Genomic DNA, 17,023 nt, shown 5'->3' with positions numbered 1-17,023 from the left:
ATTGAAGCGAACCTGGAGAAGATCACCGCCATTATAGACATGGGGTCTCCACGAATGATCAAGGATGTCCAGAAGCTCACATGTTGTGTGGCATCCCTGAATAGATTCATCTCGCGACTTGGAGAACGTGGATTACCCTTTTTCAAGTTGCTAAAACAACAGGACAGGTTCCAGTGGACGAGGAGGCGGAGCAGGCGCTAGAAAACCACAAGCATCATCTGCAGTCGCCCCCCATCCTCACAGCTCCACAATCAGGCGAGAACCTACTACTCTACATCGCCCAACTACTCACATCATCAGCACGGCAATCATGGTGGAACGCTAGGAGGAAGGCCATACCTTCGGGGTGCAGCAACCAGTCTACTTCATCAGCGAAGTTCTTTCTGAATCCAACATTCATTACCCATCAATTCAGAAACTACTTTATGCTAGGCTCATCACCTCTAGGAAGCTTCGCCACTACTTCGACGCATACAAGATCTCAGTTGTCACTGATTTTCCATTGGCAGATATACTCCACAATCGGGATGCCACTAGACATATCTACAAGTGAGCGGCGGAACTGGGGGCTCTTACTCTTGAATTCAAGCTTCGCACCGCCATCAAGTGGCAAGCACTAGTCGATTTCATGGCAGAATGGCGAGAAAACCAAGTAGAAGCTCCAACCAACCTGCCAGAGCATTGGGTGATGTACTTCGACGGCTCACTCAAGCTTAGAGGTGATGGCGTCAGAGTACTCTTCATCAGTCCAATAGGAGAACAACTTAAATATGTATTCCAAATACTATTTAAGGTCTCAAACAACGAAGCCAAGTACGAGGCTCTACTGCACGGGCTACGCCTGGCAGTGTCTCTGGGCATCAAGCGAGTACTCGTCTACGGTGACTTCTTGCTGGTGATCCAACAAGTCAACAAGGAGTGGGATATCAATAAGGACACCATGGACGCGTATGTTGCAGAGATACGCAAGCTCGAGAACAAGTTCTTGGGCGTGGAAATTCATCATGTGATTCATGACAACCACATGGGGGCGGATTTGCTCTCGAAGCTGGGCTCCGATCGAGCAAATGTCCCACCAGGAGTTTTTGTCCACGAGCTGCATCACCCATCCATCAAGATACCATATCAAAGCACCATGGTTCAGGGTCCAGCAGAACCCGACCAAGAGGTCATGATGATCGAGATTGACTGGCGGGTGACTTTTATCGACTTCATTAAGGAGCACAAACTATCCCCCGGCGTCGACAAGAAGAGTGCCGAGGCTGCACGTATCGTAAGGCGGAGCAAAGGGTACATTCTGATCAGAGACAACCTATACAGGCGTGGATCAGTATCAGGCATACTCATGAAGTGTGTCCGCACGTAGGAAGGCAGAGAAATACTCCAGGAGATCCATGAAGGCGCATATGGGAACCATGCTTCTTCTTGTACGCTGGTCGGGAAGGCTTTCAGATCTGGATTCTACTGGCCGGCGGCTTTGGCAGACGCCGAAGAATTCATCCGCTGGTGTACCAACTGCCAATTTTTCAGTAGGCAACCCCATGTCCCGGCTCACAATCTCATCACCATACCACCTTCATGGTCGTTCGCATGCTTGGGGCCTGGACATGATAGGACTCTTGACAACTGCACCATGAGGTTTTACTCACGTGTTGGTGGCAATTGACAAGTTTACGAAGTGGATCGAGTACAAGACAATTACAAAGCTCTCCACAGATTGAGTGGCCAGCTTCATCTGCGACATCTTGCACCGATTCGGCTTCCCCAACACTATCATCACGAATCTAGGATAAAGTTTTCACTCGCACGAGTTTTGGGAATTCTACAAGCGCAACGCCATTGAGGTCAAGTATGTCTCAGTGGCTCACCCGCGGGCCAACGGCCAGGTTGAGCACGCCAACGGCATGATCCTTGATGGACTGAAGAAAAGACTCTAGGACGACAACAACAAAAAGGGTGGCAAGTGGATCCATGAGATTTCATCAGTAGTCTGAGGGCTTCACCACAACCAAGGAAAGCCACAGGATAGTCATCTTTCTTCCTCGTCTATGGGTCCGAAGCCATACTACCAGCTTATGTCATGTGACAATCTCCACGACTAGAGATGTACAAAAAAGGCGAGGCTTATGATGCAAGACATCTCGAACTTGACTCAGCAAAAGAAGTCAGATGCAATATCCTGCTCCAGTCGGTCCGCTACTTAGAAGGAGTTCGTCGTTACTGCAACCGAAACATTCAAAAAGGATGTTTCAACGTTGGAGATTTGGTCATTCGCTGTATCTAGGACAAAATTGGGCTGCACAAGCTCAACTCGCGATAAGAGGGGCCTTTCATCGTGCTCAAGGTTACAAAACCAGGGTCGTATCGCTTACAATACCTTGATGGCCAGGAGGTCCCAAACTCCTGGAATATCGAGCACCTATGCTGTTTCTACCCTTAGATAACTTGTATCTAAAGTTGTCAGTTGCAGCGCAGCACCTTGTCATCAATAAAGAATTGATTTAGTCTCAAAACGACTATCTTTTCTTTAGCTACATTAGAAGAACCCGGGGGTTGCAGCCACAAGTACCAATAATACGCTAACTACGATAACTCTTCAACTATACTCGGGGGCTACACCATGAGTACTTTTTGAAACGACTACTTCGCAATGGCCCTACGGGTCGTCGAGCGCTGAGTACTTGCGAACATTGCCGACTACTTCGAGTACTACCCTACACAGTTCACCAGAACTAGTGGCTCTAGTTACTACGATACAATTGGAGAGGCTTCTATGCCGACAAAGTAATCTAGGTATCGCACGACATGATTTCACCCTAGTTTGTCTACATCTCTATTTTGGGTTTAACTTTTTAACGCACAACCATTGACTACCTCCAGAAGCGTTGCCTTCTAGGTAGCTCTATATGGGCGTCTCTACTATATCTAAGTCCTACAATTTTCGGTCCTACTCTACGAGTCAGCATACCATACACATCAACAGGCAAGCATCTAGTACATATATCTACAAGTATACATAGCTACGATAGAGTATTCAATGTTTGCACATCTGAATCTACTTCTGCTCTAAGCTCTCGACTAGCTTCTGGGCTACCGGCTTCACCTCTTCAACAAGTTCCTTGAACTTGTCTTCGGTGCGGTCAGAAGACTCCCATTCGCTAGTGGCTCCAGGTTGGCCTTGGGACAATAGGACTTTACGAGTTCTAGGATGTGCTCCACATAGATCTTGGTGGTTTCCGAGACATAACCTAAAATTTTTTGGAGGGTTTTGCGAAGTTGCTCCAACATCGTCTTGTTGCTCACCACCCCTTGTTCTGACGGATCCATCATGTCGACCACAACCTGGGCAGCACCCTTGAGCTCTTCAAGTTCCTTCTTGTTTTGCTCTTTTTCAGCGGCCATCTCCCTGACCTATGTCACACTCCACGAGTTGTACATCTACATCTTAGAGGGCCTGAATCAACTTCTCTGCGTCATTTGAATGACGTTCTGCAAGCAAAAGGAGACGAAGAAGCACTTCTACTAGTTTAGATACTACTCTCCAGTTATGAATCAAATAAGGATAAAGCAATGGACAGAGTATTACCTTGATAAGATTTGGCCTGTAGTCTGTTTCTGTCCCTCAGATTTTCAATCTCCTTCTTCACCAGCCAGACCTCCCAGGTGTGCTCGAGTTTCAAGGTATCCAGTTCATACCGCACTTTAGCATTTTCTGATGCTTGTGCTTCAACCTCTTGCTCCCTGGTCTGCAACTACTGGAATTTGATCTCTACGGTTCGCAATTTGTCCGACTTGATGCGGGATTGGTTAGCCATGGTCTGTTTGATATTGAGAAGAAGTTTGAAAGGCAATACTACTCGATAACAGCAAATATGGACAGTTAAGGGCACTAACCATGTAGAACCGAAATAAATCCAGGAATGAATCATTGAACTCTTTAATACGTTCATCTACCATCATTGGGTCATCGATGAGCTCCAATGGGATGCCGCTCTCCAAAATTGACGGCGGCATCGGAGTTACAACTGTTGAACTACCCGCAACGCCTTGCTCGATAGGGTCATGTTGCTGCGGCTGCGGGCTCCCTGTCATATGGTTACTCCATAAGCAAACATGCAAGCACCAAAGAACTCAGGTGAAATACATATCAACGCAACCTACCTATGGGATTTTCTTGAGGCTGTTCTACGTTCGCCAGCTTTGGTTCAGCACTTGGCATGTTCCCTTCACCGGCACCTTCAGCTTCTCTGGGTGAGGGGACATGGGCATCTAGTTGCTGCGATGGTTCAACAACCTCCATAGCTGCTGGTGTTACACCAACCATCTTCTCTGACTCGGGGCTTGGGTATCCATGGCATTGCCAAGTTGCTCCAAGCCCAGAGCAGAGGACGGCCTGCATAGGAAAACAGCATTATAAGTTGTTACCAGACAGATAAGAACCTCCGGTACACAAGAGAAAATCAGTCGGATACTTACAGTGCAGATTTCTTTATAGACAATACTTTCTTTCTAAGTACTCGGTGTACTGATCCAGCACCCAGAGCACTCATCGGCGCTCAAGTTCGCCAGTCGAGAGTGGCGTTCGCTTGGCAAACATCAGTGTTTCTTTATATGCGTTTGAGTTTAGTTGGATGCATGGTCTGACAAATGGACAACTTGCTATCATGTAAACTGTGAACATTTTGTTACGTCATTGGTCTTTACTTACGATGGATGCATCTTCGGAAGGAAAATGATACTTTTTTCTGCTGTGATATTAAGAACATCTTATTTGGTGTTGCGTATTTTTTTCGCCTTTATATTGGCTTCAGCTCCCTTTGTTTACCGAATCCGATTATTTGAAATCGATGAGTTGTTCCTGCAAATTATTGGAACAGTTCTTTCTGTGAATTTTTTCAAGGATATTTGTGACAGAAAGTTAGAAACATGCACTTCACCACCCTCGTAAACAGTTAACCAGTTAACCCGTCACCAACTCACAACTGGCTACTGTGATGGACGAAACCATCTCCGGCGTGCTCATGGTCTCCATGTCCCTATCCTAGCCGGCGCCCGCCACTTGAATGCGAAGCTTGAGCTCCCCTTCTTCGACTCCGAAGAGGCGCCTGCGACCTGGGAGGTCAAGGGCGTCGTCCACAGTCAGCCTCCGCCGCAGGAGGACATGATGCTCGCCGAGTGCGCCGGCAAACCCGCCGTGGTGGAGCGCCGGGGTCGGGGCGCGGCGAAGAGACCGACGCTCTTGAACAAAATTTAGTATGTCGGCCGTGCCTGCACGATGTCATGGGCGATCGAGCGCCGCCGCGCGTCGGCCGGCCGTTCACGGAGGCGGAGGCGCGCACGGGAACGTGGTTGTCGGCGGGGAGGACGGCCGGGACCGGCCGGGTCATCAGGATCTGCGACCTCGGCCTCTCGGCAGGTCCGGAAACGCGCCGCCGCCGGACACCGTGGAGCACGGGTCACGGGTGCACACTCTTGTTTCATGGCGCAAGAGCAACTCTCGGGGATAATCTCGCCGCTCCCTTCGGGCTTGGAGATAGAAGTCACCCCGCAGCGTTGGAGGAGATAGAATAAGGGATTATTTGGAAATAGAGTGCACGAGCTCACGTTCGGCAGCGTGTCGTAACCCCAACAAACTCTAGCAGTTCAGTTCTTTCGTACTTACATGACTATAAATTGTAACATGGCCGGCATCCGCCCCTAGCGCCGGCAGATCAATCTCGACGCCGCTGTCACAGATGGAAGGAGGCGGCCGGAGCGCGGCGGCGGCGGCGGCGGCCAAGAAGAAGAGGAGGAAGAAGAACGGGAGCGGCTGCAGCACCGGCGCGTCGCGGCCGCCGCGCGCCGTCGTCCCTTTCGACCAGGTCCGCGGCGGCATCAGCGACGCGCTGCGCGAGCGCCTCGCCGCGCTGGGCGCCACGGCCCCCTCGTACGTCGTCGAGAAGGAGCCGCTCGAGATGAGCGACGTGCACAGGAACCAGGCGCGCCTGCTCTTCTCCTGCAAGGGCGAGGCGGCGCTGCAGCGGTGCCCCCTCACGGCCTGCTTCACCGAGCAGGAGACGCGGTTCGTCTGGGAAGAGGACGACCGCAGCCGCAGACCAAGGAAGAAGATTGCAGGCCTGCTCGTCACGGCGCTGGACCGCGGAGGCCGGAGCTACAACCTCGTATGCAGGTACCTCACCTGCAACTTCAGCTACCGCTTCAAAACCGAGTGGAAGAAGTTCGTCGAGAACAACGGCCTGAGCAAAGGCATGCGCGTCGAGCTGTGGGCGTTCCGGTCCCGGCAGCTGCCCAACCGGTACGAGCGTGTTGGCAGCGACGATAGGGTCCCCGTCGCCGTCCGCAAGGAGATCGGCCACCCCGACGGCTCCCTCGGCCTGGTCGTGCTGCACTACGATGACGACGAGCGCGATCCGGAACACGGGGACGACGAACACGACGAGGCGATGCCGGTCCAGGAGACGGAGACGGAGACGGGGACGACGGGACAGATGAAATCTGAGGCGGCGGCGGCGCCAGAGGAGAAGCTGCTAACTAGTGGTGGTGCCGCGTGTGCTGAGCCTACGATGACAAGGGAAGAGATGGTGGCTAGGTTCGGGTTGCAGATGTTCCTTGCGGCGGTGGGGCTGATTATGCTAAAGAGGCGCCATAGTGAGACGCAAACGTCGAAGAAGAGGGACCATGAAGAAGATGAACAGCACAAGCTACAATGTTCGAGGAAAAATGTAAAAGAAGCCACAGACGAAGTCACGAAGAGCTCTGAAAATCTGTAAAATTTCTTATATCTATTATAAGCACCTTAGGATGCATTGCAAGGAGCCACCAGCCATTCGCCTTCTTGACCTAAGGATTTTTTTTTTGTGATTACTAAGGCTTTTTTTAGGTTAAGCGCGCACATACGCCACTATTGAGCAAACAGCACTCGCACAACCGCAAGCATGCATGAATATAAATCATGTTCATCACAATATGTAAGGTATAATTGTATGTCTCCACCACCACATCATTAAGACGCGGTTGTCTTTCTATTTCCTATATACCCCTACTTGAATATCACGATCTCTTCTATCATTCATTCCTTGGGCACAAAGTTACCATTGATGCAAAGTAACTTAATATTATAAGAAACATGCATATTTTTTTTGCAAACGTGTCTGAGCACGTATTTCATTAAGAGAAAAATAATATGACCGATACAAACCTTTGGCAGAGACTATTAAGACGGTTACAAAGCACCACCAAACAAGTGGCGGGTGATCCCAACACCAAAACAAGAGCAGCAAGAATAACGGGGGAGAGAATTTACACGAACCTACAAACCTAGACACGACCAAGCAACTGAACCTGCTGAAAAGATACACCAACATCAAGAATGCATAAGATCTCTAAACTTGAAGGTGGTAAAACATCCACCCGACCAACAAACCAAGGCGGTAAAGCATCCACCCGAAACGCTCAACAACCAGCACGACCACGGCGGCAAAGCATCCGCAAGTGAACAAGGGTGGCAAAGCATCTGCCAGCGAAGAGGGACGGCAAAACATCCGCCAGATGACAACCTATGCAGTCCCAACGAGCTGAATGAAGTAAGGCGAAGGCAGGCACAAAAGCAGGAACTCCCGAGGAGAGCTGACGACCACCACTAGGACCAGGTGAAAGGGGGTTGGTGATCGGCAACGATTCCGTCGGTAACCATCAAAGCTTCCAAGACGATGCCTCAAAAGAGGGAGTGGCGCTACAGGAGCCATCATCGTCCGACCGACATGTTCAAGGCGCCGTCGTCCGACCAATATGTTCAAGGCTTTCACTTGGAAAGCATACCGAAGAGGAGGCAATGAGAAAAAAAAATAACACCTTTAAGAAGGTAAACGGCACCCGAGGGCGTCACCGTCATTGGTCCGCAAGCGGACCTAGCCTTTTGCCTTCGCCCCACTCCCTCCTCAAAGCCGAAGAAACCAGCCGCTAGGAAGGTGGCGGCGCACCCCAGCCCCAACCCACTAGGCGGGGCCAACGCTGATCCTAGCGCGAGGGTCGCGGCAGCGACGGTCGGGGACCGCAAGCCGATGCCCCGGCAAGGTACCCACAGCGCGGCCACCGCCACCTACAGCCACCGGAGCGAGCCCCGTGACGTCCACGCGAGAGAGGGACCGGAGGGAGGCCGTAGCACCACCACCCGCGACCGCAGGCCCCGGCGAGGGAGGGCCGGCCACCAAACATGCATTTGGAATCTGAGAAATAATCAAGTCTTTACAAATGGTACTCACAATCTGATTACCGTTGTTAGGTCAAGAACATATATAGCTATACAGACCTTGGATAGTACCCCAGGCACCGCATGCAGAACGAATGGATTCGCGACATCTCGAGAGCAGCGTCAGTCCTGCATTGCCCTACATACATATATCTCTAGGACCGGCTCTGTACAATACTAATGCAGGAAGACCGGGAGGATCAATTCATTTGTAGATGGTCATCAACCGGTACGTGGTCAATTCTCTGTAAAGTCAGACAGGGCGGGGCCAGGATTTGGACAGAGGCATGCATGCGAGCAATATCAGCAACCACTGTTCATGATGACCACATTTACTTATACCACAAATAAGCGCTATCTTTGACCTATCAAATATGTGGGTCCACAGAACCACAAAATGCTGGAGGCTATGTAGCTTGGGAACTGAATCCATCTTTCCAACTCAATTAGCTGCTGATCAATTGCATAATTTAATTAGCTCTAGCCCCACCCGATCAATCTAATTCTAAAAGGGCGCTGCTACGGTATTCCGATTACCTAGGAGGTAAGATCTCGAACGAATCACAACCCTTAAGTTTTGGAATAGATAAAACCTTTAGACAATTAAAATATTGAAAGAAACTACAACAACCCTCGGATTGCCTGAATTTTATTGTCAGATGAAGACACATACTATGTACAAAGAGAGATTACAAAAGGCTGCGATTAAACAACCAGAGTAAGGAAAAAGATAAGGAAAAGATCAAGGCACTGAAACTAACAAAGAAGGAAAAACATTACTCCATTCTAACAACTTTCCTTTGCTCATGGAGTCACTACATCTATTGGACCACGGTTGATGGAGAAATTTGGATTTGTACCACTTCAAACATTGGGTTTCGCAAATAGCCACCACAAACATGGATTTTATAAAATCGCCACTCATAGCATTGACATATTGATTTCATTGCCATTCTCCCTTATATTGATTTATAATTCCTTTTTACATTGACTTGCACACGGAAGAACCAAAATTACCTGATTTAGAAGCTCATACCTCATTGCTAGCTTAAAAGTTACGATGCCTGAAAGAAGCTCCCAAAAAGCCACCTGAATCTGTCTGAAATCTGAATATAGCATCTCCAGGAAGAGAGGCAGCAGTTGCAAGGGCGATTTCCTGCTCATCTCGAGCTTGTCGCGGTGGCACCACAGAACGGAGGGACAGAAGCTGTCGAGCATGCAGTTGAGGTTGACGATCTGGTCGCGACTTGTCGCCGGCGGTGACGAACATAGACCCGTGACATGCCGTTCTAGATCCGCTTGCGGACGCGCATGCGCTCGTCCACATTCCTCATCATGCCACTTCTACCTGGTGGCACCGCCGACCACTACTTCCTGGCGGCGGCGGCGGTTTGCAAGGGTCGCTCCCCATTTATTTTCGTTTTGGCGGCCAACAGTTTAACTTTGGACATGTTCTACTATCTCGATCATAAGAAATGCGTACAGATATGTCATGAAGGCTATAGTAGTAGTCAATGTATCAATATTTTGCATCTATCTGATTTTTTTAAAAATTGTATAGATAGAGCGTCTCCAAATAAAAAGCAGTTCACCCCACGTAAAAATGCTTTCAAAAGATTGTCATCACCGCATTTGCATTAATTTGTGACATAGGAAAATGATCTGGTTCCTCCGAAGATGGCACATCCACCATAAGGCCGCTTAGGAAACACAATGTTAACATTTACACGGTTGCCTTTCGTCAGAACATGCATCCATCTATCCAGAACTGAAAAAGTTTTTTACAGAATCTGACCCCAGCTAAACAAGCATACGTTCTTGTGCCCACGAATAAACGAACGAACGATCCAGCGACGTGATTGGTTCCAGTGGTTTCCACAAGCATGACCAGGGCCACTTCTAGTGCTTGATATGAATCTGACCAGGGGTTATGCCACTGCCAAGAAAAAAACTCCTTCAGTCTGTCGATCATCATATCAGAACATGTGAGCTGCACATACAGGGTGGAAACGACGAGCATGTCCTCCTCGGACATGGCTCGCGTCCTCTCCTCTCCTCCCCCACCCACCACCTCCCCCCCCCCCCCACCCCCCCCACCAACCCCCACTCCCCAAGCCCCACGCCGGCGTTCACTCCGGGCCCGGCGGCCACCTTCACCACCGCTGGGCGCTCCAAGGCCCAACGATGGAACGACGATACCCCCTGCTCCGGTGAGTCCTGCGGCAACGCTTCTCCCTCCTTCAAGGACGTCCTGTTGGCGGGCGCTCGGCCGGCGGTGTCATCGTGGCGACGGTCCCCAGCGGCGGCCTCCCCCAGCACTCCGCGCCCGGTGCCACGCATCGTGCTGAAGTCAGGAGGACGTTCGGGTTTGGCGATGCCGCGCCGCCACCCCTGCGCCGAGGGCTGGGTGACGGTGGAGAGTCGCCGGAGCCGCCGTGACCACCGACCTCGACGGCCTGTTCCGGCTGACCTCCGGGGCCGTTGTTTCAACTGCTTCTCCCCGGCTCATAGGGCGGCGGCGTGCTTCCTCTGCCGCACCTTGGGGCACAGGGTGTCCTCCTGCCCTCGCCGGCACTCTGCTCCGCGCCCAGTACCTCCGCGCCTCCGGCAACTTGGCTGGCGGCCGGTCTCCTCCTCGGCTGGCTCCGGGGATGGTCGTGGCAGAAGGAAGCGGCGGCGCACGCGCCCGGGGCGTGGCGCTGGACGTGGTCAGGACTCAGGACAACGGCCAGGGGCCGCCGCGCGCTGGCGATGAGAACGGCAGTGGCGATGCACCCTTCTTCCCCGTACTGGCAACCCCTGGTGATGACCCTGTCGACGAAGCTGTTCCCTCGAAGCCTAGGAAGGTTTTGGATCGTTCGGCCAGCATCTCTCACCGTGAGGACGACCTAGCCTGCTCGCTCATCATCTCCGTGATCGACGGTGCGGCCGCATCCATCCCCGCTACCATCGCTCGCCAGTTTGAGGTCGATGAATCCCTGCTGCGCCTGCTCCCCTTTGGGCCAGCCAGGTTTCTACTGATCTTGCCGAGTTCGGAGCTAATGGAAAGAATCTACAATGGCGGGCGTCCGATCATTACTTCGACACTCCGGCTTCATGTCATGAGGTGGACACGGTTCCTCCATTCGACGGCAGCTTCCTTGCAGTGTGCAGTTGAAATTGATCTGCTCGGCATCCCGGCCCATGCCTGGGAACTCTCTTCTGCCGAGCAGCTGCTCAACGATCACTGCTGGATCAGTGGCGTCCATCCTGCAACTGCCGATCGCCGGGATTGTTTCCGAGTTTCGGCGTGGTGTTCCGACCCAGCTCTGATTCCTTCGGAGATGACCCCGGAGATCGTTGAGCCCACGACGACGGCAGGCGGCGCTCACCCGGAGAAACGCACGCTGAGCTACCCCATCTCGATCGTTGTGTCGCCCTCCGACGAGCTGGCGAGCCAGGGGAATCCGCCTTCCCCTGGTCCGACAGACGATGATCTTCGAGGTCGCAGAAGACGCCGGCGGCACAACTCTCCATCAGCTACACCGTCGCGTAGAGCGCTCAGCTCGCCGCCGGCGAACACCGGCCCCTGGGCTCGGTGCATGAGCGTCTGGGTCCATCGCAGGTCGACTCCATCCACGTGGCGGCTGACGAAAGGAGGGTCCATGCGGCGGCATGCATGGCCCCAGAATCGAGGAGTCCGGTGACCCACACAGTAATGGAAGGAGCGGCGGTCGCGGCGTACGAAGCGGCCAACACGGCATTCGATGGAGCGGCGGCCGCAACGCACGAAGCGGTTTGCTCTGGAAATGATGAAACGGCGGCCGCGGTGCGCGAAGAGTCCACAGCATTTGTGACCTTGGGCCCGGTACATCTTAATGCAAGCCCAACATCCCAAGAGCCCAGCCTGGGTGATGAAGATTTTTTGGGGTCTGCCTCGGGACCGGTAGGGCCGACAGGATCCGCCTCCCAGGCTCCACCCCCGTCACCCCCGGACCCACCAGCTCACCGTTGGCCGCGGAAGCCATGCAGCTTCCGGTGATCGAGGCTGACGCCAGGTCCCCCTCCAGTCACCGTGACGAGGTGACGGCAACGGACGACGACAGGAGCCCGCACAACCCTCCCGCCGAGGTGGTTGTGTGGAGGATCGCACCGAGACGGTCGAAGAGGCTGTGCATTGCGCACCAACTCCCTCGGTGGTCGCAGCGGCCACTGAGACCAGTGCCTGGTCACCAACGATGGAAGCAGTCTGGCCCCCATCACCTAAAACCCCTGCTACACACAGAGAAAACCCTCTTCCATCTCCAAGCCCTTACCCGGAGCAGCAACCTTTCCAGTGCCCTTCATCCCCGATGCCGAGCTTCTCCTTGACTTACTCGAGCCGGAAGAAACAGGGACAGACCGCGGAATCTGTTAAGGCTGCTGTCGACTTGGACCCGGCCTCCTCACCAACGCAAGCCAAGCAAGCCAGCACCTCTTCTTCGTGCAAACGGTCTCGTTTTATGGCAAAAATGACAAAGAAGACATCCAAAATTCTCCCCACGCCGCGGGCCAACAGATTGCGATCACGCGCCCGTACTCCGGCTGCTCCCCTGCGGTGCAGTCGCCGCATCGCTGGGATGGCGCCTGAAACACCAGTTGGCAGCGTTTCCTTAAGGTGCAAGAAGAAGGTTATGAGAGCACTGGATATAATTGGGGAAACGGAAGGCATTGATCAACGTAGCCTGGATGAGTACGGTATGCTATTTGCTCGGTCTTCTTCGCTTACTGGCATTCATGTTCAAGCAATGGCTGCACTTTTCGGTTGGGCTACACCGGATGAGGATGAGTTGAGTGCTGCTGGTGCAGCATGCTGATCGCCCTCTCCCTTTCTGAGGTTGCCATCTTTTCTCTTTTTGATGTATCCCTCAACTATTCTATGTTGAAACGTGCGTGGTCTTAATTCTTGAGCACGCTAGGACGCAGTACACACTATGGTTACATCTAATCGAGTTGATGTAATATGTCTGCAAGAGACGAAAATGGCCGCTGTTTCTAGAGGAACTTTAGTCTCAGTGTTGGGGTCTGATTTTACCTTCTTGAGCTACCTGCCATAGGTGCAAGTGGAGGAATTTTAATTGCTTGGCGACATAGACTGGGGTCAGGCAAGTGCCTCTCGGGTTGATCAGTTTAGTGTGTCTGTCGAATTCTCTCCAACTGGTTTGCAGCCATGGTGGCTAACCTGTGTCTATGGGCCCCAAGGAGATGAGAATAAAATTCTGTTCCTGCAAGAACTCAGAACCATCAGAACTGCATGCCAAAGACCTTGGTTAGTGGTCGGGGATTTCAATCTCATCACAAATTCGGAGGACAAGAACAATGGGAATCTTAACAGGGCAATGATGGGAAGATTCCGTAGGTTGATCAATGACTTGGAATTAAGAGATCTGCCCTTGCACGGCTGGAAATTTACATGGTCTAATCAGCAGGTGGCACCTACACTGGTTAAACTGGACAGAGCACTCTGCTCGACTAAATGGGAACAGCTCTTCCCAAACTGTCTCCTGCAAAGTGGTGCTACAGATGGGTCGGATCACTGTCCAGTTCTTGGGCTTAGAGATATCCAGCCTAGCAAGGCAAGATTTCATTTTGAAGCATTCTGGACAAAGCTTGATGGTTTTCAGGAAGTAGTCGAATCGGCCTGGGCAAGCGTGACAGTTTCCTCATGTCCTTTTGATACACTGGCAAAAAAGTTCAGAGCCACGGTCAGAGCACTTCAGAGTTGGAGTCAGAAAACTATTGGTCATGTCAATACTCAATTAGAGATGGCTAGAGAAATTTTTCATCAGTTGGAAATTGCTCAGGACCATCGGACACTATCTCCTTTGGAAACCTGGCTCCGAAACAAGCTCAAGCTACACTCTTTGGCTCTCTCTTCCTTTCAGCGAACTATAGCACGTAGTCGATCACGCATCACGTGGCTCAGTGAAGGAGATGCTAATACAGCCTTATTTCACTCTCATGCTAGACACAGGAAGAGAAAGAACTTCATTTGCAAGCTCACAACCGATGAGGGGATGGTTCTCACGAAGCATCACGAAGCATGAAGACAAGGAACTGAACATCTTCAATTTCTACAGTAAACTGCTAGGGGAAGGACTTGAGCGAGACTTTATAGTTGACCTAGAAGAACTAAATTTGCCGAGGTTTGATCTGACAGAGTTGGATACCCCTTTCACCGAGGAGGAAGTGTGGAAAACAATTCTATCCTTGCCGGCTGACAAAGCCCTTGGTCCCGACGGTTTTACAAGGAAGTTCTACAAGGTTTGTTGGCCGATTATTAAACATGACATCATGGCGGCAGTGTCAGCCGTGTGGAGTAGGAAATTTTGTAATTTCGAGTTGCTTTATTCTGCTTACATCACCCTCCTCCCCAAAAAGGACGACGCTGTAAGTATCAAGGATTTCAGACCAATTAGCCTGGTGCATTCCTTTGCAAAGCTCATAACTAAGCTCTTAGCAAATAGGCTTGCTGGTTGTTTGGATCAAATGGTTTCACCAAACCAGAGTGCCTTCATTAAAGGTCGGTTTATCCTTGATAATTTCATGCTAGTACAACATACAACAAAATTTCTGCACCAACAAAAGCAAGCACGACTTCTGCTAAAGCTCGACATCACCAAGGCTTTTGACACTGTTTCTTGGCCCTTCTTGCTGGAAGTGTTAAAAAATATGGGTTTCAGTCCTATTTGGCGTGATGTGATCAGTGGTCTTCTGGCTACCTCCTCCACACAGGTTCTGCTCAATGGTTCACCGGGTGAAAAAATTGTGCATCGGCGTGGACTTAGACAAGGTGACCCGCTGTCCCCAATGTTGTTTACTCTAGTCATGGATGCATTGTGTTTTCTGGTAAAAAGGGCTTCAGAGGAAGGACTTTTACAACCACTTGCCAGAAGAAACCTACAGCACCGTATCTCCCTATATGCAGATGATGTTGTCATTTTCCTTCAGCCTTCAGTCAGTGACATCAGCATCACTCTAGACATCTTACAGCTCTTCGGAGAAGCCTCTGGTCTTAAAACAAATGTGTGCAGAAGAGTACTGTTTCACCCATCCATTGTTTGGAGGAACATAGAGCTCTTGTGCAAGCACATCTTCCTTGTCAGATAACTGAATTCCCTTGCAAATACCTCGAGTGCTGCTTTCACCGCACAAACTTACCAAGGCTCAGGTTCAGCCCATCATTGAAAAAATTGCTGACAGGTTGCCTAGCTGGAAGGCAGATTTGCTCACAAAAGCTGGTAGAAGCATTTTAGTCCAAGCTGTACTCACTTCCATGGTGGTGTATCTGCTGCTTGCTCTGGATCTTCCCTCTGGGTAATTGCAGGCCATTGATAAAATCAGAAGGGGCTTCTTGTGGAAAGGGAGAAAAGATGTAAGGGGTGGACACTGCTTAATTGCCTGGCCTAAAGTCACACGACCACCTGATTTTTTTTTGGGGGGGGGGGGTGGTGCGGGCAAGGAATTTCCAACCTCCAGAATTTGGGATGGGCCCTGTGGTTAAGATGGTTATGGCTTGAGAAAACTGAACCTGCAAAAGCATGGGCTTTCCTTCCTGTCCAAGCTCCACCACAGGTTAAAAGTTTCCTTGCAACTGCCATCATTTCAGAAGTTGGAAATGGCAAGAATACATATTTTTGGACTGATAGGTGGCTGGGTGGCCAAAGCCTAAAACAGTCCTTCCCTAATTTGTTTGGTGCAGTTGCTGCCAGAGCAAGGAAGAGGAAGGTGTCTGATGCTCTAGACAATAGAAAATGGGTATCTGATATAAAAGGAGCACTCACAGTAACTGTTCTGACTGAATATATTCATCTGTGGGAGTTACTTTCAACTGTGGTGCTGCAGCAAGATGTAGAAGATTCCCATGTTTGGCAATTCTCCACCTGTGGCCAGTACACCACAAGATCTGCTTACAAAGCTCTATTCATTGGAGCTGTTCAGTTTAAACCCTGGGAGAGAATTTGGAAGAGTTGGGCACCTGGAAAATGTAAGTTTTTTATGTGGACAGTAGCACACAAAAGATGTTGGACAGCAGACTGGCTGGCAAGAAAAGGGCTACCACATCCTGCTACCTACCCACTTTGTGACCAGACTCAGGAAACAGTCGATCATCTCCTGGCCTCATGTGTCTTTGCCCGCCAGATGTGGTTCACCATGCTGCAGAAATTTGGCCTGCAAGTGTTGGCTCCAGACCTTGATGATGAAATTTTTGAGGATTGGTGGGCCAATGCAAGTGCAAGTGTCGCTGGTCAGTCCAAAAGGGATTGAACTCCATCATCATTTTGGGAGCATGGAACTTGTGGAATCACCGCAATCGCTGCATTTTTTACGGTGCTTTGCCCAGTATCACCAGCATCATTGAAGATCTGCATCTGTGGTCTATGGCAGGAGCTAGAGGAGTTTCTTACCTCCTCTGATGAGGACATGACACCCATGCATATTGATGAGGACAGCACCATGCTAGATACACCCGAGATTTGGTCTCGTACGAGTCGTCACCAGCTTGGTCTTCACGTCACCCTGCGCACCAACTCCGTTCGTCGACAAATATGACTACTCGATGCCTCGATCAATTACTTTATAAAGCTCGATCGACTACTTCAACAACTCATACGACTACTTTCGACTACTTCAACAACTCATACGAATACTTCTTGTGTGACCATGACTAGATCTGCGTCACCTATTTTGGGCCAAGTTGGCCTTGCATCGTGTCGAGCCTTAAGCCCAGGTTGAGGACGCCCCCACCTGGTCGCC

General features: G+C 50.9%; 1 protein-coding gene across 1 annotated transcript; it reads left to right on the top strand.

The window, feature by feature from the left end:
• Nucleotides 1–15,765: 15,765 nt before the first annotated feature.
• On the top strand, nt 15,766–16,629 carry LOC112895482. The gene is made up of 2 exons (XM_025963435.1): nt 15,766–15,841; nt 15,969–16,629. Exons 1-2 carry the CDS (start codon nt 15,808–15,810, stop codon nt 16,532–16,534), a joined length of 600 nt encoding a protein of 199 aa, XP_025819220.1. The 5' UTR covers nt 15,766–15,807; the 3' UTR covers nt 16,535–16,629.
• The last annotated feature ends 394 nt before the right edge of the window (nt 16,630–17,023 follow it).

The sequence above is a fragment of the Panicum hallii genome, chromosome 5 (assembly GCF_002211085.1).
Source record: "Panicum hallii strain FIL2 chromosome 5, PHallii_v3.1, whole genome shotgun sequence".
NCBI classification, from domain to species: Eukaryota; Viridiplantae; Streptophyta; class Magnoliopsida; order Poales; family Poaceae; genus Panicum; species Panicum hallii.
The sequence above is the reverse complement of the archived record's forward strand: the minus strand, read 5'-3'. Positions and strand labels throughout refer to the sequence as shown.

Bases quoted from the DNA above. Each gene is read 5' to 3' on its own strand.
- LOC112895482 (XM_025963435.1), top strand. From the start codon at position 15,808: ATGGGCTTTCCTTCCTGTCCAAGCTCCACCACAG. The intron at 15,842-15,968 runs GTTAAAAGTTTC...TGTTTGGTGCAG, and splicing joins CTGTCCAAGCTCCACCACAG to TTGCTGCCAGAGCAAGGAAG.